We start from the raw sequence: 20034 nt of genomic DNA, 5'->3' as shown, positions 1-20034 counted from the left end.
ACATATTACACACATTACATATTAATACATATGACTCTATATGACATATTAACACATATTAACATGCACCTGTGGAGCTATGGCTGAACGCAAATGGAGCTTGGAGTGGAGGTCAGGGTGCCAATTCCATGTGCCTTTATAACACAAAAACAAGATAACTAGCACCAACGTAGAAAGAACGACGTCAAGCAGAGAACATTCCTTGATTGTGTCATGTGTAAGAGCCAGGAACCAAAGACGTTACCCAAAGCTGAGCAATCAAGGCACAGAGACCTAGGACATCCAATTACACAAATATAATCCCCCAGAAGTGAGACTTGGCTAATGGGAGGTGGAGGACAGCAGGGGACACGCAGGGAGGAAATAGAAACACGACCCTTTCTCACTGTAAAGAACTGAGAGACGATGACAAAACAGATGAACGTATGGAGAAAATTCAAATGATAAAATATAATAAAAAATGATAAAGTATAAGAAAATTCAAATGATAAGATAAATTACTATCTATAGATAATTCTAAACATAAGAACCACACACAGGGGCCGGTGTTGTGGCATAGCAAGTTAAGCCACCACCAGTGGCGCCAACATCCCTTATGGGTGCTGGTTCAAGTCCTGGATGCTCCACTTCTGATCCAGCTCCCTGCTAATGCACCTGGGAAAGCAGTGGAAGACGGCCCAAGTACTTGGGCCCCTGTACCCATGTGGGAGAGAGACCTGGAAGAAGCTCCTGGCTCCCTGGCTTCACATCAGCCCAGCTCCTGTCATTGTGGCCATTTGGGGAGTGAACCCATGGATGGAAGACCATTCTTTCTGTCTCTCCCTCTGTCTGTAACTCCACCTCTCAAATAAGTAAAAAAATCTTTTAAAAATGTTTTCTAATTGCCCTTAAGATTTCCTTTGTGACCCATAAAACTATGTTTTTTAATCTAGAAGTGCTTAGAGAGTTTCCTATTGTATTTCTGTCATCAATTTTTAGTTTAATTCCATTTTAGCCAGAGCACATATTTTATATGATTTAAATTTATTTTAGTTTTGTTCATTTTTGTCCCATGATCAGAATAGAATACAGTCTATTTTTAAAAAAGATTTATTTATTTATTTGAAAGTCAGAGTTACACAGAAAGAGGAGAGGCAGAGAGAGAGAGAGAGAGGTCTTCCATCCAATGGTTCACTCCCCAGATGGCTGCAACAGCCAGAGCTGGGCCAATCCGAAGCCAGGAGCCAGGAGTTTCTTCCAGGACTCCCACACGGTGCAGGGGCCCAAGGACTTGGGCCATCTTCTACTGCTTTCCCAGGCCATAGCAGAGAGCTGGATCAGAAGTGGAGCAGCCAGGACTCGAACCGGCACCCATATGGGATGCCTGCGCTTGAGGCCAGAGCGTTAACCTGCTGCGCCACAGTGCTGGCCCCAAATACAATCTATTTTGATGAGTGATATACTTGAAAAGAATGAATATTCTTTAAGTATCTATTAGAGACAGATGGAGGATAGTCCTGTTCATTTCCTTTATATCCTTACTAATTTTAAGTCTATTAATTCTATCAACTACTAAGAGAGGAACGTTAAAGCTTCCAATTTTAATTGTTGGCTTAGCCATTTTGGACCACCAGTTTTTGTTTTGTGTATTTGAAAGCTACCTTGTTAGATCCATCCACATTTTTTCAATTATTACATTTTATTGAATTAGTCCTTTTATTATTAGGTAGCTCACTATTTTTCCCCAGTAATTTTGTTTGTTCTGAGGTCTATTTTGTCTGACACTAATACAGCCAATCCAGCTTTCATTTGATTAATGTGTGCATAGTATATACTTTTAACATATATATTATCATATTTAAAATGAATTTATTATAGGCAGCAGAGTTGAGGATGTTTTTTGATTCAGTCTCATAATCTCTGTCATTTAATTTATGAGTTTAGACTATTTATATTTAATATAATTAGTTATATGTTTGGACTTAGAGCAAACATTTTATTATTTGTTTTCTTTTGGCCTCTCTATTTTTCCTTCCTCTGCTTCCTCTTTCCTGCCTTCTTTCAGATTATATGAATATCTTTTAGTATTCTTCTATCTCTTTTTACAGTATTTCACTTGTTTCTCTAAGGCTTACAACACACAGGTGGGCTTCAAATTAAGAGATGAGAATTGGCCTTAAACTTTCTGAAGACCCTGTACACACCTAACTTTCTACAGTACCCTGAGGTTAATTTTACAACTTCAAGTGACATGTAGTAATCTCAGTACCAGAGGTCCCTTTACCCTCTCCCCTTTACACTGCAGTCTTCTTAGGTATTATATTTACAAACTGAAAACTCCAACAAGGTAAGATTTTTTTTTCCTTTTTGGCCTCAAACATATTCTACAGAGTTTAAGAGGAAAAGAGTAGTCTATTACACATGTATGCATTTTTTTATTATTTACCATTTCCTCCTTGATGTTGCTAGTTTCCTTCTGGTGCCACTTCTTTATGTCTGAAATGTTCACTCTAGCAATTCTTTTAGAAGAGATCTACTCATGATGCAGTCTCGGCTTTTCCTTTACTTGAGAATGTTTTTGTTTCACCTTTCTCTTTTAAAAATAAAAAAAGATTCATTTATTTGAAAGTCCATTACAGAGAAAGAGGGAGAAACAGAGAGATCTTCCATCTGCTGGTTTACTCTCCAAATGCCCACAACAGCTGGGGCTGGGCCATGCCAAAGCCAGAAGCCAGGAACACCATCCAAGTTTCCCATGTGGTGTCAGGGGCCCAAACATCTGCTGCTGCTTTCCCAGGCCATTAGCAAGGAACTGGATTGGAAGCAAAGGAGCTGGGACTTGAACTGCACTCTGATATGGGAGGCCGGCATCACAGTGGCAGCTTAACCTCCTGTGCCACAATGCCAGTCCCTTATTTCACTTTTAATACCTATAATTTTTGCTAAATGTAGAATTATCGGTTGAAAGATTTTTTTTTCTCCAGCATTTAAAAAATGTTCCATTTCCTTTTGGACTCCCTTATTTCTAATGAGAAATCCTGTCATTCAAATCATTGTTCAATTAAATGATGCATTATTTTTCTCTGGCTTTTTTTAAGAAAAGGTTTATTTATTTACTTGAAAGGCAGAGTTACAGAGAGGCAGGGGCAGAAAGAGAGGTCTTCCCTCTGCTGGTTCACTCTGCAAATAGCCACATCAGCCAGAGCCGGGCTGATCCGAAGCCAGGACCTTCTTCCAGTTCTCCCATGCAGCGCAGGGACCCAAGGACTTGGGCCATCCTCCACTGCTTTCCCAGGCCACAACAGAGAGTTGGACTGCAAGTGAAGCAGCCAGGACTAGAACCGGCACCTATATAGGATGCCGGCACTACAGGCGGCAGCTTTACCTGATACATCACAATGCCAGCCCTTCTTTTAAGAGTCTTTTTATTGTCTAGACTTTTTTTATTTTTTTTTAAAGATTTATTTATCTGAAAGACAAAGTTACAGAGAGAGGTAGAGACAGAGAGTCTTCCATCCCTATATGGTTAACTCCCCAAACGACCACAACAGCCGGAGCTGTGCCAATCTGAAGCCAGGAGCCAGGAGTTTCTTCTGGGTCTCCTACGTGGGTATAGGGGCCCAAGGACTTGGGCCATCTTCTACTGAAAGAGAGAGCTGGATCAGAAGAGGAGCAGCCGGGACTAGAAGAGGCACCCATATGGGATGCCAGCACTTCAGGCCAGGGCTTTAACCTGCTGCGCCACACTGCTGGCCCCTGTCTTGACTTTTCAGCAGTTTGATTATGATTTTTTTGCAATGTGGAACTCTGTAGGATTCCTCTGTTTGGATTGAAGAACTTTTTGATCTGCAGGTTTACATCTTTTGCCAAATTGCAGATGTTTTCAGCCATTATTTCTTCAGATATTTCTTCCTGTACCACACTATTTCTCCTCTCCTGGTTACCCAATAACATGAACATTAAATCTTTTGATATTGTACTCCAGGTACCTGAAGATCTGTTAATTTCATTTTTTAAAATATTTTATTTATTTATATGAGAGGCAGAGTTACAAACAGTGAGAGGGAGAGACAGAGAGAAAGGTGTTTCATCTGCTGGTTCACTCCCCAAATGGCCTCAATGGCCAGAGCTGTGCCGATCCAAAGCCAGGAGCCAGAAGCTTCTTCTGGGTCTCCCACAGAGTGCAGGGACCCAAGGACTTGGGCCATCTTCCACTGCTTCTCCAGGCCAAACCCTGGAAAGAGAGCTGGATTGGAAGAGGAGCTGCTGGGACTCAAATTGGTGCCCATATGGGATGCCAGCACTGCAGGCAGAGGATTAACCTACTGTGCCACAGTACCAGCCCCATCTGTTAATTTTTTTTCTTTATTTTTTCACCCTCTCTTGTTCAGACTGAATAATTTCTAATGATCTAACTTTAAGCTCACTGATGTCTTTCTGTTATCTATCATTCTGCTGTTATGCTCAATCAATGTTTCCATTTCAGTCACTGTATTTTTCAGTTCTAAGCTTAACATCTGGTCTTCTTTGAATCCTTTATTTCTTGACTGAGATTTTCTAAGTTTGCATTCATTTTCAGAATGTTCATCCTTACTTGTCAAATTTTACAGTAGCTGCTTTAAGTAAGATAATTCCAACATCTATATCATCTTGGCATTGGAATTCTTTGTCTTCCCTTCTAAGTTGAGATTTTCCTGACTTTTCATGTGTCATGTTTTTTAAAAAATCTTTTTCCTTTTTTTTTTTTTTTTTTTGCTATATCCTGGACATTTTTAACATAATGAGACTGTGGTTCTTATTTAAGTCCTATGGAGAATAACATTTTGTCTTAGCAGGCAATCTACTTGGTTGGGTTCAGATTATAAGTTCCCTTTAGCTCTCTGAGGGTCATTTCAATACCAGTTCCTTTTTCAAAAGCCTTCCAGTATTACCTGGGTCTGTACTCCGTATGTGCCATCCAGTGCCCAGTCCAGGACTTAGATGAGGTCTGAGAGCTCCGTTCTCAATTCTTTTAGAATTAGACCCATGTATGAGCAGTATGGGGAAGAGCCCAGAAAGTTATAAGGGGTTTAAAAACTCAGAGATCACAAATAACTCTCAAAGGTCATTTTCCCTCTGAGAAGTCCTCCCTCTCCTTAATCTCCCTAGTACTTTCTTAGTCCCCAGGGCTCCCTTTGTCACTCCTCTGGCCAGATAACTGGGACTTCATTTACCTCTCTTTGCCACTTACTTTCAGACACAAGCCTGTGCCCTGGACCAAGGAAGATATCCAGGAGAGAAAAAAAGCAATAGGGGTTCATCCTACTCATGTAAGACCAGAGCTCCTATGAGTGAAAGGGAAGATCCTCCTCCATCCAAATTTCAGGCACCTGTAGCATCTGCTCTTGTCACGGTCACTACCAGGAGATCCCTTTCCCACTCCTCAAACCTGATCCAGAGGTCTTTCAGAGCTCTCTGTTCATGCGGATGCTTACTTCTGGGTTTCAAATTGCATTAAGACAAGGCCATGAAAAGACCAGAAGTGGTTTTTTTGTTGTTTTTTTAAAAAGAGGTAACACTGCTGTTTCGGTGGTAATTTGAATTCTAGTCTTCTTTCCCAAACTGTCTGCTATGATTTGCTCTTCAAAGTTGTCAAAAACACCATGCATTTTGCCTATGTTTTCACTGCATTCAATAGGAGACACAAGTGGAGGTAGAAAAACTGGATTTGCCATAGTCATCACAACTAACTTAGTATTAGTTGTTATATTTTTCAGTCCTGAAACTCTAGATCGTTCATTTTTAAGTCTTTGGTACTTTCTATAGCTTCTAGTTCTCTGCTGAAATCCCTAACCCTGTTTTTTTAATTTCCTATTTATTTGAAAAGCAGAGAGACAGATAAATATAGACAGAACTGGTTCACTCCCCAAATGTTGGTTCACTCCCCAAACACCCACAATAGCTGGGGCTGGGCCAGGCTGAAGCAAGGAGTCAGGAACGGAATCCAGGCCTCCCACACAGGTAGCAGAGACCCAACTAATCAAGCCATCATCTGCTACCTCTCAGGATGCATACCAGCTGGAATCAGGAGCAGAGCTGAGGCTTAAACGTAGGCACCATGATATGGGGTGTGGGTTTTTAACTGATGTTGCAACCACTAGGCCAAACACTCGCCCACTTTTTAACTTCTTAAATATGTAAGTATAATTATAAATTTCCTATCTGATAATTCCAAAAGTTGGAAAACTGTGGGCCCATCTCTACTGTTTAATGCTCTTGCTATTTCTTTTTTATGTTTTCTTGTCTTTTATGCCTACTTATCTTCATTTGGTACTGAATATTAGATTTGAACAGCTTTTCAAAAGTAATTTGAGGCTTAAGGTAATGCTGTCATCCTCTAGATGTGATTTTGGTTTGCACCTACCAAGTGCCTGGGAGAAGTAGGTGTCTGTCTTGAATTACCTTAATCTAATTTCAGCAACTGAAATATCTCTTAGTCACCCTGATTAACTCAGAGCTCATCAATATCTCAACTCCCATGAGGCAGTCTCAGAAGAGATCTTAGGTGAGGGCACAGGAAAACAGCCACTGAGGACACAGAAGGCCAGTTTCCATCCACCAAGTACCTTCACCAAGACTGCTTCTACAGTGGGGACAGCATGGCTGGACTGGACAGGAAGATCTCACAACATTCGGAAAACCCAAGAGGCCTCAGTTCTAGCATCTGTTCCTCATTAATAACCAAGCAGGAAGTATAACTCAAGCTCCCAGCATTACCCCTTACTCCCAGGGAAGGAATGCAAAGTGGGCAGAGTGAGGGAGTTCTGGCATCAATGCCCAGGAACAGAGACCCTCATAGGATATGCTGGAGGGCTGGCGCTGTGGTGTGGCAGGTAAAGCAGCTGCCTGCAGTGCCAGCATCCCATATGGGCACCAGTTCAAGTCCTGGCTGCTCCACTTCTGATCCAGCTCTCTGCTCTGGCCTGGGAAAGCAGTGGAAGTTGGCCCAAGTCCTTGGGCCCCTGTACTCACATGGGAGACCCAGAAGAAGCTCCTGGCTCCTGGCTTCAGATCGGCGCAGCTCCGGCCATTGCGGCCATCTGGGGAGTGAACCAGTGGATGGAAGACCTCACTCTCTCTGCCTCTGCCTCTCTGTAACTCTGCCTTTCAAATATGTAAGTCTTTAAAAAGAGAGAGAGAGAGAGAAATAGAGAAAGAGAGAGAGAGAGAGATGCTGGGCCCACAGGAAGCAAAGGGCAGAACATAAAAAGAGATGAAAAAGTAGACTTGAAGTAATGGAAATAAATACCATGCCTCCAGATGAGAAAGCTAAACATGAAGCTATTGGTTTTTCAAAACTAATTCTTAGGCCAGCACCGCGGCTCAATAGGCTAATCCTCCACCTTGCGGCGCCGGCACACCAGGTTCTAGTCCCGGTCGGGGCGTCGGATTCTGTCCCAGTTGCCCTTCTTCCAGGCCAGCTCTCTGCTGTGGCCAGGGAGTGCAGTGGAGGATGGCCCAAGTACTTGGGCCCTGCACCCCATGGGAGACCAGGAGAAGCACCTGGCTCCTGCCATCGGATCAGCATGGTGCGCCGGCCACAGTGCGCCGGCCGTGGCAGCCATTGGAGGGTGAACCAACGGCAAAAGGAAGACCTTTCTCTCTGTCTCTCTCTCTCACTGTCCACTCTGCCTGTCAAAAAATTAAAAAAAAAAAAAAAAAAAAGGCTGGCACCGCGGCTCACTAGGCTAATCCTCCGCCTAGCGGCGCTGGCACACCGGGTTCTAGTCCCGGTCGGGGTGCCGGATTCTGTCCCGGTTGCCCCTCTTCCAGGCCAGCTCTCTGCTGTGGCCAGGGAGTGCAGTGGAGGATGGCCCAGGTGCTTGGGCCCTGCACCCCATGGGAGACCAGGAAAAGCACCTGGCTCCTGGCTCCTGCCATCGGATCAGCGCGGTGCGCTGGCCACAGCGCGCCAGCCGCGGCGGCCATTGGAGGGTGAACCAACGGCAAAAGGAAGACCTTTCTCTCTGTCCCTCTCTCTCACTGTCCACTCTGCCTGTCAAAAAAATTAAAAAAAAAAAAAAAAAGTCAGGCTAAGGGGCCAGCATTGTGGTGCAGCACGTAAAGCTGCTGCTTGCTGCTATATGGGTTCAAGTCCCAGCTGCTCCGTTTCCAATCCAGCTCCCTGCCAATGAGCCTGGAAAAGCAGTGGGAGATGGCTCAAGTGCTTGGGCCTCTGTACCCACGTAGAAGACCCAGAAGAGTCTTCAGCCCTTGGCTTCTGTCTGGCCCAGCCATGGCATTTGGGGAGTGAACCAGCAGATCTCTCTCTCTCTCTCTCTCTCTCTCTCTCTCTCATTTTTTAAGATTTGTTTATTTGAAATGTAGAGCTACAGAGATAGACAGAGAGACAAAGAGATCTTCTATCTGCTGGTTCACTCCCCAAGTGTCAGCAATGGGCTGGAGCTGGGCTGATCTGAAGCCAGGATCTAGGAGCCTCTCCTGGGTCCTCCACGTGGGTGCAAGGACCCAAGGACTTGGGCCATCCTATACTGCTTTCCCAGTAGGGAACTGGATCAGCAGGGAACTGGATCGAAAGTAGAGAAGCCTTGAACTGGCACCCATATGGGATGCCAGCACTACAGATGGCCGCTTTACCAGCTATGCCACAGCGCTGGCGCCTCTCTGTCTCTCTCACTTTCTGTATCTCCCTATCTCTCTCACTGTAACTCTGATTTTCAAATAACTGAAATAAATCTTTTTTTAAAAAAATCAAGCTAAAAACTGATGCTATACTAAACACTTAAATTCCAGATCAATTTAACAGTCAAGCCAAAGAATCAAACAACAAAGATTAGAAAAAATATCGATGAATATTTAGTCTTCTAATAGGAAAGCATAAACCCTGTGGAAGAAATGGTTAAAATATTCATAATATTATGGCACCTTTCGTGGCCATTAAAATGAAGTTTTTCACAGGGCTTTTAGGAATCATGGGGAAACACTCTCACAATAATGAAAAGCAGGACATAAAGCTGAATCAGAGTGACAGTGTAAATTAAATTTTAAAAATACTAAAATGATAAAACTACACACACCCATAAAAAAGAATGGTGGGTGCCCCAAGCCATCCCATCACCTCTCAGGTGATAATTATCTCCAGATGGTGGGCTACAGGCAAATTTTTACTTTCTCCTTTGAATTTTACAGTCCCCTCCCCCTCATATTTTCTAGTATGGCTACATGTTTCTTTTATAATAAGAAAAATAAGGCTGCTGTTTAAAAAAAAGATTTGGCAGGATAAGAATACAAAAAGCAATCAAATTCATTGACTGCAAAAAAGCTTAAAATGTAGATAGGTGCTGAATTCACATTTCACGTGGAGGTCGCTTCACAGTTTAAAGCTTAATAAAGTAGAAACCACACAAGATTTTGCAGGAGCCTGGGAACCATGCACCATGCTGGGAGGCCTAAGGGGAGGGGCTGGCGCTTCCTCCCAGGCCAGCCAGGAGCCAGCAGCCCGGCAGGGCAGCCGTCCTGGTGTGGGTTCCCACCCCGGCAGGCAGGCAGGCAGGCAGACGGAGAAGCCGCATTCCCAACAAACTTGGCTGCCAGCCCAGTCACTTCCTAGATGAGCTCCCTAGGGGCCTCCCTAGGGCGTCTCCTGGGAGAGGCCCTCTGCCCAGCCAGTGTGCTGTCGGGCACGCAGGGCAGCCCCACTGAGCTTCCCCTGGGCCACTGTGAACTCCCCACACCTCTGACCAACGTCCAAGTGGGAGCAGCAAGGGCAGGCGCAGATGACAGGGGCTGGTTTGAGTCCTTGGGGTATGCGCCACTCCAAAGCCCATTCGACTACCTAAGCACGCACTGATATAAAACTGTCTCCGTGAGAGCCCCTCCCGGTTCTCCACCAAGCTCCCTCTCCCCCGCCTTTCCTGTTTCCACCACTGTGCCAAGGGAACACCCACGAGAAACAGGGATTTCCAACCATCCCCCTCCTCCCCACGGAGTCTGTACTTCCAGGACCAAGACTCCTGCACCTCCACCCCCAGAAATAGTCCTTAGTGCCCCATCAAACCAGAGGCTGTCTCCACATATTTCATAAAAAGAAACACAGGACACTCAAGTTAAGTTGGAATTGAAGTTAAGCTGGAATTGGAATGAACAAGTTGGAATTGAAGATATATAACCAATCATTTCTCAGTGTAAACATCTCCTATTTGATCCATCCCACCCCACCCCACCCTTGAAACACTTTTTGCTTCTGTCACTCATCAGAAACACCATCTGCTATAGGGGGCTGGCGTTTGATCAGAGTGCTCCAGATTCCAGCTTCCTGCTAATACGCACCCTGGGGGGCAGGTGATGGCTCAAGTGGTCGGGTCCCTGCCACCCATATGGGAGACGCAGGTGAAGTTCCAGGCACCTGGCTGCAGCCCTGGCCCGGGAGATCTCAGTCTGTCTCTATGTCCTTATGTCTTTTAAATAGAAAATGAAGATTAATGTAACAAATACTGTCTACTACAAAACACCATCCTCCTAAAACCCCCCATGAAGCACTGTCCTCCCTCAGCCCTGGCACATGGAACGCGGCCACAGGACACATTATTTCCTCCTGTCAATTACTTTTTTTTTTTTTTGACAGGCAGAGTGGACAGTGAGAGAGAGAGACAGAGAGAAAGGTCTTCCTTTGCCGTTGGTTCACCCTCCGATGGCCGCCACGGCCGGCACACTGCGGCCGGCGCACCGCGCTGATCCGATGGCAGGAGCCAGGTGCTTCTCTTGGTCTCCCATGGGGTGCAGGGCCCAAGCACTTGGGCCATCCTCCACTGCACTCCCTGGCCACAGCAGAGAGCTGGCCTGGAAGAGGGGCAACCGGGACAGAATCTGATGCCCCGACCGCTAGAACCCGGGGTGCCGGCGCTGCAAGGCTAAGGATTAGCCTACTGAGCCGCGGCGCCGGCCGTCAACTACTCTTACCCCTGGTTCACAATGCTGGCCCCCATCTCCTCTTTCCTGGATGAGTGGACACCCCATGACCCGTCTCTACACGGGACATCATCTTCTCTGTGGACCCCCTGTCCCCAAGTGAAACGTGTGCCTCTCTCTCCTGCTACGGTGAGATCTACACTGGCTTCCAGGCCTGGGCTAAGCACCCTGTATCTCACAACAGCCCTTGCAGACAGACATTGGCAACTTTACTACCTGTCCAAGATCACACCATGTCAAGGGTCGTCAGACTTGTGCATAGATACAGCTGACTCCAAAACCTGGATAAACCCAGGGTAAACTGGCACTTGCTGGACACTTAGTAGTTTTCAAAATTCTCTTTTTCTAAAGACAAACTGAATTATTTGAAAGTTAGAGTCACAGAGAGAGGGAGAAACAGATAGAGACAAAGACAGATGTCTGCCATCCACTGGTTCACTCCCCAGGTGGCTGCAACAGCCGGAACTGAGCCAGGCTGATGCCAGGAACCAGAAGCTGCATATCCCGGTCTCCCACATGGGTGCAGGGGTCCCAACTCCTGGGCCATTTTTTGCTGCTTTTCCCAGGCCAGCGGCAGGGAGCTGGATTGGAAGTGGAGCAGCTGGGATACAAACCAGTGCCCACATGAGATGCCGGCGTCACAGGCAGTTTTACCCACTACACCATGGTGCTGGCCCCCAAAAGTCTTCTAACGAGTGTCCAGGCTGACTCTCTGCACGCTGCAGCCCACGCTGCTCCTCAGTGCCCCTTTCATATGCTGTGGCCTCGGCACAGTTCCAGAACACTGGTCCCTCCTCCACTCCCCTCCAGGGCACAGCCCCCTCTGCCGTGGACCCCTAGGCTCTCAGAGACAGGCTCAGTCAGGCCGCGCTGCCCACACGCCTGGCATCTGGAGACTGGCTGGGTGAGGGCCATGCCTGTGGTCCCCTGCTCCTGGCGGGAACTGTGTGCCCTCCCCACCCCTTCTATAAATAGCCCACTGCTCCCTGGCTGCCGAGCAGTTGGAGCAAGAGTTTCCATGAGGTCAGCTTCCCAGGGCAGCCTCCAGGCACCCAACACCCCCACTCACCTCTCCCGGAGTCCTGTGGACGGCTCGCCCCTGCAAGGGGCTGTCGCGGGTGCTGTGTCTCCGCCGGGCAGGGGGTGTAGGCACCTGAGCAGAGCCCTGGGCAGGGGCCTTCCCTAAGCTCTGGGCCCCATGCTCTGGAGTTTGACTCAAGGGAGAAACAGGCTTGCTGTCAGCAGTGGGCTCCGCTCTGGGCTTTGGAGGGGCAAATCTCTTCCTGTTAACGGGCCTAGTTGGCTGTGGGGCCAAGGAGGGCAGGGACTGGCCAGGAGCAGCAGGCACCCTCTCCCCTCCAGCCTCAATGGACAGCTGCCCTGAGAGGTTCTCTCCAGACACCCTGACACTTGGGGTCTGCGACCCCTCCTCGCCCTGAGGCCTGGCTGCCCGGGTGCTTTCCATGTACATGTCCTTCAGGGAGAAATATACTTCCTGGGTAGGGCCTGGGGTAGAGGTATCCTGGGCCTTGTCATTAGTCCCCATGGCAGAGGCTGGTTTTCCGGTGTTATCCACCCTGGAGGGCCCAGGGCCGCGTGAGGCCCTGCCTCTGGGCTGGCTGTGGCCCTGCTCCACGTCCGTGGGCCCCTGTGTGGCCCGGGCATCAGGCCTGTTAGAACTCGGGGTGTTGCTTTCTGAAGAGCGGTGGCTTCCGACTGCCTTCTCTAACTCTGGCTTCCGCACACTTTGCTTAGATTCCTCCTCTTTCTTTTTCTTCTTGGCCCGAGACTCCTTCCTGGGGGCTCTGTGGGGCCGCAGCTCCATGGCCTCACAGATGTAGGTCAGCAGGCCATGTTCCCCATCCTCCCCGTTCTCGGGGGCTGCCTCCCCGTTGGTGGGCATCTCTTCAGGAGCAAAGCTGGTGATCAGGCCCAAGTCCGGGTGCTGAGCAGATTCAGTGTCTCCCTCCTGCCAAGTCCGGGACCCTTCTTCTGCCTCCCTGGCTGGGGCTGGGGGGCCAGGCGCCTGTCCCCCGCTCAGCCGCCGCTTTCGCTGGAAGCGGTCAGGGCTGAGCTTGCGCAGGACGTCAGCTTCCCCTACGGCCTCCTTTCCGTGCTTCCAGCTCTGCTCGATCTCACGCATCTTTGCTGCAGCCTTGCGCTTCAACTTGGCAAACCAGCGCTGGTGGATCTTGTACTCAGTCATGGTGCCCACCTCCAGGACCCCTGAGCAGGACACAATGCCCTTGGTGTTCCGGGCAGAGGCCTGGTAGATGGCCGCGTCCTCTTCTCGACACCTAGAGGTAGGAGCGTGAGGTGCTACCTGGGCTCTCCCAGGAGGCGAGAGCCCTGCTCCCCACAGCCAGAGTCTTCCAGAGTTGAGCATGCTCCCCTCAACGCGGAAGTCCCGCCCCGAGTGCCACACCCATCTCAGACATCACCATGCACAGCACCTTGGGTACAGCTGAGGAAACTGAGGCCCACAGGAGGGCAGCCACTGACCAAGGTCGTGCTGGCCCGGGGGGATTAGCGTGGGGCCCAGGAGAGCTCCCTAGGAAGCGGGTGACCAGCACAGCCGTCCTGAGGTAGAGGTGACACACTTGCTTTTCTCGGCAGCTGACCTCACGGAAAATGTTTCTGTGGATCAGGACCTCCTCTAGTTGCACTCGGCTCTGACTGCCCCCACCCTGGCCTTAGGGGATCCCAGACACCGGCAGGCAGATGTGGGTCCCTGGTGGCTCAACTCAGCCACAGAACCCCGCCCTCTACCTCCAGATACTGCCTGGGCCTCTCCATCCAGCCAACACCGCTACTGAGGGTGGGCTGTGGGCCAGGCAGAGAGGGCGGGACAGGCCCTGCTGCCCTCACCTGTATAGCTGCAGTGTGTGGCGGTTGCCCTGGTGAGTGATCTCGTACTTTGGCAAGCCACAGTATCGGTCCAGCTCTGTGTCATCTTTGTACCAGGTCACCTCTGGCTCTGGGTATCCTGAGAAGGAGGCAAGAGATCAGGATGTAAGAAGGTGAGTTCTGAAATAGTGGGAGGAGACAACAGGCAGCCACAGCTTCCCCACACCGCCCAACAGGACTGGGCAGGACCACCTGCCCCAGGCTTGCCGGAAGCACGGTGCCACTGACACCTGGCTCGTTTCCAGAAGCTAGGCCCTGTCACAGCTGAGAACATTCCCTCTCAGCAACTGCAAGGGGAATGTGGAGGAGAAACCTCGTGGCTTCCTATTGAGAAGAGAAGCAAAGAGTTCCGGAAATCTCCCCCGGCAGTAACGCTTCCTTTCTGCAGTGGCCCATCCTACATCTCCCTCTGCAGCAGGGACTCTGTCCTCAGATGCCGCCTCTTCCCTAGCACCCCACCACCACCATCAATGCCAACAGCCCTCTGCTTTCATTCCAGGTTCCTAAAGTGTTGGTGCTATCCATCTGTTCATCAGCTGGACAATCCATCTGTCCACCAATTCATTCACTCATCCATCATCCATCTATCAATTCACCCATGCCTAACTACCCAGCCCATCACTGTAGTGAGACCACCTGCATTATCTGCCCAGTCCCTCTTCTCTGGGGACTTCCAGCCCACTCCCAAGGAAGAGCTTCCAACTGTCCAGCAGTGGGCACACAATTAGCCAAGCTAGTCCAATTCTTTGACCCAGGACTTGAGAATCAGGACCCAGAGACAGTCTGAAAACAACACTTCGAGGGTGGAACTGCTGCATTCCGCCACACAGACCAGGAAGCAGACAGGGCCAGTCTGCAGTGAGACCCGGAAAAGTGAAGCCGATGTTCACGTTGGAAGAAGAGACAGGAAGCACAGAATCCCAACACGCTTCCAAGTCCCAGGTCCACTCCTTTCTGAGCACAGCTGCCCTCCCGTACCCAACTCCGTAACAAACCCCCAACTTACCAATGGATTCTGCCTCACTGCTTAAGCTGACTCCAACAAGTTGCATTACTAACTGTTAGAAATCAAAGACTCGTAACATGCATCCATTCAAATACATGGAAGCAAGCCAGACAGGCACTCTGTTCTCAGGAAACTCTGCGTAGTGGAAAAGAGAAGGCAGCAATGCAACAGCAAGCGCGCAGGCCTGGCCGTGCCCACATCCACGGTTAAATGCGCCCCTATGGAAAGCAGCCTTCGCCGATCCAGTCTCCTCGTGTCCAGCCAAGGGTATCTTTCCCGCAGTTATTACTGTTCTTCTCTGTACCACTGAATTCTTCCTCTCTTCCCCCTTGTTCCTGCCACCACCTGGGCCTGCTGCGCTGTTTCCCTTCTTTAAAAAGTCCTCTTTGGGGCCAGCGTTGTGGCACGATGCTGCCTGGAGTGCCAGCATCCCACGTGAGCACTGATTCAAGTCCCAGCTGCTCCATTTCCACTTCAACTCCCTGTTAATTCGCCTGGGAAGGCAGCAGAGATGGTCCAAAGGCCAGTGGGAGACCTGGATAGAGTTCCAAGCTCCTTGCTTTGGCCTGGCCCAGTCCCAGCCATTGTGGTCATTTTGGAAGTGAACCTGTAGATGGGAGATCTTTCTCTCTGTAGCTCTGCCTTTCAAATAAATGTCTTTAAAATAAAATGGTTTAAAAAAAAAAAAAAACACAAACTCTTTTGATTCTATATCCTCCTATATGTGTAGCTCCTGCCCCAACTGCTCTGCTCTCTCCTTTTTTAAAAGATTTATTTATTTATTTGAAAGAGTTATACAGAGAGAGGATAGGCAGAGATAGAGAGAGCGAGGTCTTCCATCTGATGGTTCACTCCCCAACTGGCTGCAACAGCCGGAGCTGTGCTGATCCAAAGCCAGGAGTCAGGAGTTTCTTCCTGGTCTCCCACATGATGCAGGGGCCCAAGGACTTGGGCCATCTTCTACTGCTTTCCCAGGCCACAGCAGAGAGCTGGATTGGAAGTGGAGCAGCCAGGTCTCAAACCACCGCTCATATGGGATGCGGCGCTTCAGGCTAGGGTGTTAACCTACTGTGCCACAGTGTCGGCCCTGCTCTCTCCTTTATAGAAAAAGTCTTTTTTTTTTTTTTTTTTTTTTTGACAGGCAGAGTGGACAGTGAGAGAGAGAGACAGAGAGAAAGGTCTTCCTTTTGCTGTTGGTTCACCCTCCAATGGCCGCCGCGGCCGGCGCGCTGCGGCCAGCGCACCGTGCTGATCCGATGGCAGGAGCCAGGAGCCAGGTGCTTTTCCTGGTCTCCCATGGGGTGCAGGGCCCAAGCACCTGGGCCATCCTCCACTGCACTCCCTGGCCACAGCAGAGAGCTGGCCTGGAAAAGGGGCAACCGGGACAGAATCCGGCGCCCCAACCGGGACTAGAACCCGGTGTGCCGGCGCCGCTAGGCGGAGGATTAGCCTAGTGAGCCGCGGTGCCGGCCTAGAAAAAGTCTTTTTAAAAAAAAAAAAAATTATTTATTTGAAAGGCAGAGTTACAGAGAGGCAGAGGCAGAGAGAGAGAGAGAGAAAGAGAGAGAGAGAGAATCTTCCATCCACTGGTTCATTCCCCAGATGGCCGTAATGGTTGGAGCTCGGCTGATCAAAAGCCAGGAGCCAGGAGCTTCTTCTGGATCTTCCAAGCAGGTGCAGGGGCCCAAGGACTTGGGTCATTTGGGTCATTGTCTACTGCTTTCCCAGGCCATAGCAGGGAGCTGGATCAGCAGTGGAACAGCTGGGATTCGAACTGGCGCCATATGGGATGCCAGCACCGCAGGCAGCAGCTTTACCCACTACACCACAGCGCCAGCCCCAGAGAAGTCTCTGAAAGACCTTTCTACTCTACCTGCACTTCCCTCCTGCAGTCAGACCTCTGTGCCCACCACTGCACCAGAACGCCCTTGCCAGGGTCACCTACGGTTCTGCCAAATCCAGCGGCCGACTCCTACGTCCCATCTGGCCAGTGGATCAGTGGTGTGGACTCCACTTCCTGAAACCTCGTCCTCACCTGCTGCTGGGACCACATTCACGCTGGCCATTCCTCCTGCCTCACAGGCACTTCCCCCGATGTCCCCCCACCCCCCACCCCAGGCCTCAGGGGCGGGGCCATTCTCCCTTCTCTTCTCCACTCACAGCCCGCGGGAGCCAATCCTATCCAGTGCACTCACAGCTCCAGATCTCCGTTGGGGCTCAGACCTCTCTCCAAGCTACACCCCCGGCATCTGCACTTGCAGGTCTAAGAGGCATCAGAGTGACCGTACCCTAAGTCCACATCCTCTCTCTCCAAGCCAGCTCCCAAGTAGCTCAGGACAGGGCAACTCCAACCACCTAATCTGACCTGGAGGCAACCCCTTTACTCCTTTTGCCTCGAGCATCCACTCCCTCAGGCACTCCTACGGGAAGGAATCTGGTCCCTTCTCATTCTCCACCGCCAGCCTGGCCCACATCCCCACCACCTCACCTGAGCTCTCTAACAACCTCCTCGGGGATCTCACTGCTCCTGTCCTGCCCTCTCTTCAGGCCACTCTTAGCCCAGTGGCCAGAGCAAGCCTTTGGAAACAGGTCACGGTGCTCCACGGCCCCAAACGCTCAGAAAGCCCCCATGGCACCCAGGCCCTCGTGATCCAGGTCCCTTACTGGGCTGGCCTCATCTCCCACTGCTGGCCCCTGACCGACTGCTCCCTAGCCACTCGGTGCTGCCGGCCTCACTGCGGGAGGGAGACATTTCAGCTCTGCCAGGCCTCTGGCCACAGCTGCAGCCTCCGAAAGGCCTCCCCTCTACCGGGTGGAGCACCACCCCTCCCCCAGCACCTGCCCTCTCACTGGGCGGAACAGCAGACGCCCTCCTTCTCCGACAGCGGTGGAAGGACCAACTCTGGGACACAGGGACTCTCCTGGTGATCGCTGCTGTGAACCCAGTCCCTAGAACAGTGCCTGGTGTGGAATCAACACAGATTTATAGAGGAATACACACAGGGAAGGGAGCCATCACCTCTGGCCGCAGAGGCAGAAAAGGCTTCTGGGTGAGTGGCCCTGGAGTTAGACCTGAAGGGCAGGCGGAATCCAGACAACGTGGGCTCAGTGCCCCCGCTCTCCTCCCAGAGCTCTAACTTCAGCAGTACCTCCCCTCCTCGGCGCCAATCACAATGCTACCGTGGACTGTTTCCTGTCCCTCCTGCTAGACTTGGGTCCCGTGTGGCCAGGAATCCTCTCTTGTGCTGTTTTATCTCCACCACCTAACACAGTAACTGCTCATAGCAGTTACTAAAAACAAATCTTCTGGCCGAGTCAGGAGACAAGGGGCAAATGCAGTGGGTGGAAGGGTGTGCCCGACAAAGGACCTGCATCAGCAGTGTGTGAGCAAAGGGCAGGGGGGAGCCGTGCGCAGGCCAGGAGCAAGGGAGGTGAAGCTGCAGCTGGCTCAGCCAGGGACTAGCTCGGCAGCCGCGGCTGTAAAGGGAGCCCCATGTTTCCACTGTGAGCTAAGGCTGCTGGTTACATCACTCTGTGTGTGGCCAGGGCCAGCACAGGTGGCCTCACCATCCTGTAGGATGATCTCACCCCAGCACAGCCTCCAGGGCACCCGAGTCCAGTCGGCCTAGGGGGAGGGGGGAGGAGTGGAGCAAGGGGATGTCTAACGGATCTCCAAGGCTGGGGTCTCATGCTGCCACGCCACCTACGGTGCCTCCCCACACAGTGGGGGCTGACGTAACACCTTAGGGCTTCCTGGCGACAAAGGGCCTTGGAGTAAAGTAATCTGGGAGGGGGCGTTGCTTGGTCCCCTGGGTAATGCGAAGTGCATCCTGGAGCAGGGGGCAGGCCCCTCACAGCCCACCCACTGTGATGCCCACTCACAGCCCCCCACTGTGATGCCCACTCACAGCCCCCCACTGTGCGTGCCCACTCGCAGCCCGCCCACTGTGATGCCCCTCACAGCCCGCCCACTGTGCGTGCCCACTCACAGCCCGCCCACTGTGATGCCCCTCACAGCCCGCCCACTGTGATGCCCCTCACAGCCCGCCCACTGTGCGTGCCCACTCACAGCCCGCCCACTGTGATGCCCCTCACAGCCCGCCCACTGTGCATGCCCCTCACAGCCCGCCCACTGTGCAGGCCCACTCACAGCCCGCCCACTGTGATGCCCACTCGCAGCCCGCCCACTGTGATGCCCCTCACAGCCCGCCCACTGTGCATGCCCCTCACAGCCCACCCACTGTGATGCCCCTCACAGCCCGCCCACTGTGCAGGCCCACTCACAGCCCGCCCACTGTGATGCCCCTCACAGCCCGCCCACTGTGATGTCCCTCACAGCCCGCCCACTGTGATGCCCCTCACAGCCCGCCCACTGTGATGCCCCTCACAGCCCGCCCACTGTGCGTGCCCACTCACAGCCCGCCCACTGTGATGCCCCTCACAGCCCGCCCACTGTGATGCCCCTCACAGCCCACCCACTGTGCATGCCCACTCACAGCCCCCCACTGTGCGTGCCCACTCGCAGCCCGCCCACTGTGACGCCCCTCACAGCCCGCCCACTGTGATGCCCCTCACAGCCCGCCCACTGTGATGCCCCTCACAGCCCGCCCACTGTGCATGCCCCTCACAGCCCCCCACTGTGCATGCCCACTCACAGCCCACCCACTGTGATGCCCACAGACAGCCCCACATAGGCCCGGGCCTGTGGCCTTCCCTCTGCCCCTTCCCTCCCTGTGACCCCTGCTTCCAGCCAGCAGGCCCACCTAGGGATGTCAGCCCATTCCCGACCATTCCCCCAGTTCGAGGCCCCAGCTCATCCCCGACTATTCCCTGATTGGAGAGGCTCAGGGACAGAAGAACGAATGGGGATTTCTTTCAAACAAAGTCCAGACACAGATACCTGCTACCCTCAAGTCCAGCCTGGGCAGCCTGAAGACCCGCTGCGTGCAGAGGCTGAGCTGGATACCCTTCCTCTGTAGCTCCTCTACTCCTCACAAAAGTCCCCTGTGGATTGTTCTGTTACTAATCCCAATTTAAGGAAGAGGAAATCAAGGCTAATTAAAGCTCTTGCCCGAAGTCTCCTGGTCAGCAAGCAGAAGCAGCAGAATCCAAACCCTTCTCCTCTATAAAATAGGCAGGTGCTCTCATTCCTATTCTATACAAGAGGGAAATGA

At 51.2% G+C, this 20034-nt stretch overlaps 1 protein-coding gene across 5 annotated transcripts in view; it reads right to left on the bottom strand.

The window, feature by feature from the left end:
* Positions 1–20034, bottom strand: part of ALPK3 (alpha kinase 3) — a 49189-nt gene that overhangs the window by 12856 nt on the left and 16299 nt on the right. For 3 of the 5 annotated variants that reach the window (XM_051834231.3, XM_051834232.3, XM_051834233.3), the window contains 2 exons: positions 13816–13933; positions 12017–13244 (listed from right to left, as the gene is read on the bottom strand). The exons of 1 other annotated variant lie outside the window; for it this stretch is intronic. In XM_051834231.3, the coding sequence (XP_051690191.2) occupies positions 12017–13244; positions 13816–13933 (1346 nt within the window). Of the gene's footprint in view, positions 1–2425; positions 2571–12016; positions 13245–13815; positions 13934–20034 lie in introns of those variants that run through there. One more of the 5 variants, XM_089310755.1, reaches the window with a different exon arrangement.

The sequence above is a fragment of the Oryctolagus cuniculus genome, chromosome 12, assembly GCF_051225735.1.
Source record: "Oryctolagus cuniculus isolate XC-2025 breed Fujian yellow rabbit chromosome 12, ASM5122573v1, whole genome shotgun sequence".
Taxonomy (NCBI): domain Eukaryota; kingdom Metazoa; phylum Chordata; class Mammalia; order Lagomorpha; family Leporidae; genus Oryctolagus; species Oryctolagus cuniculus.
This window is presented reverse-complemented; position numbering and strand designations above follow the sequence as displayed.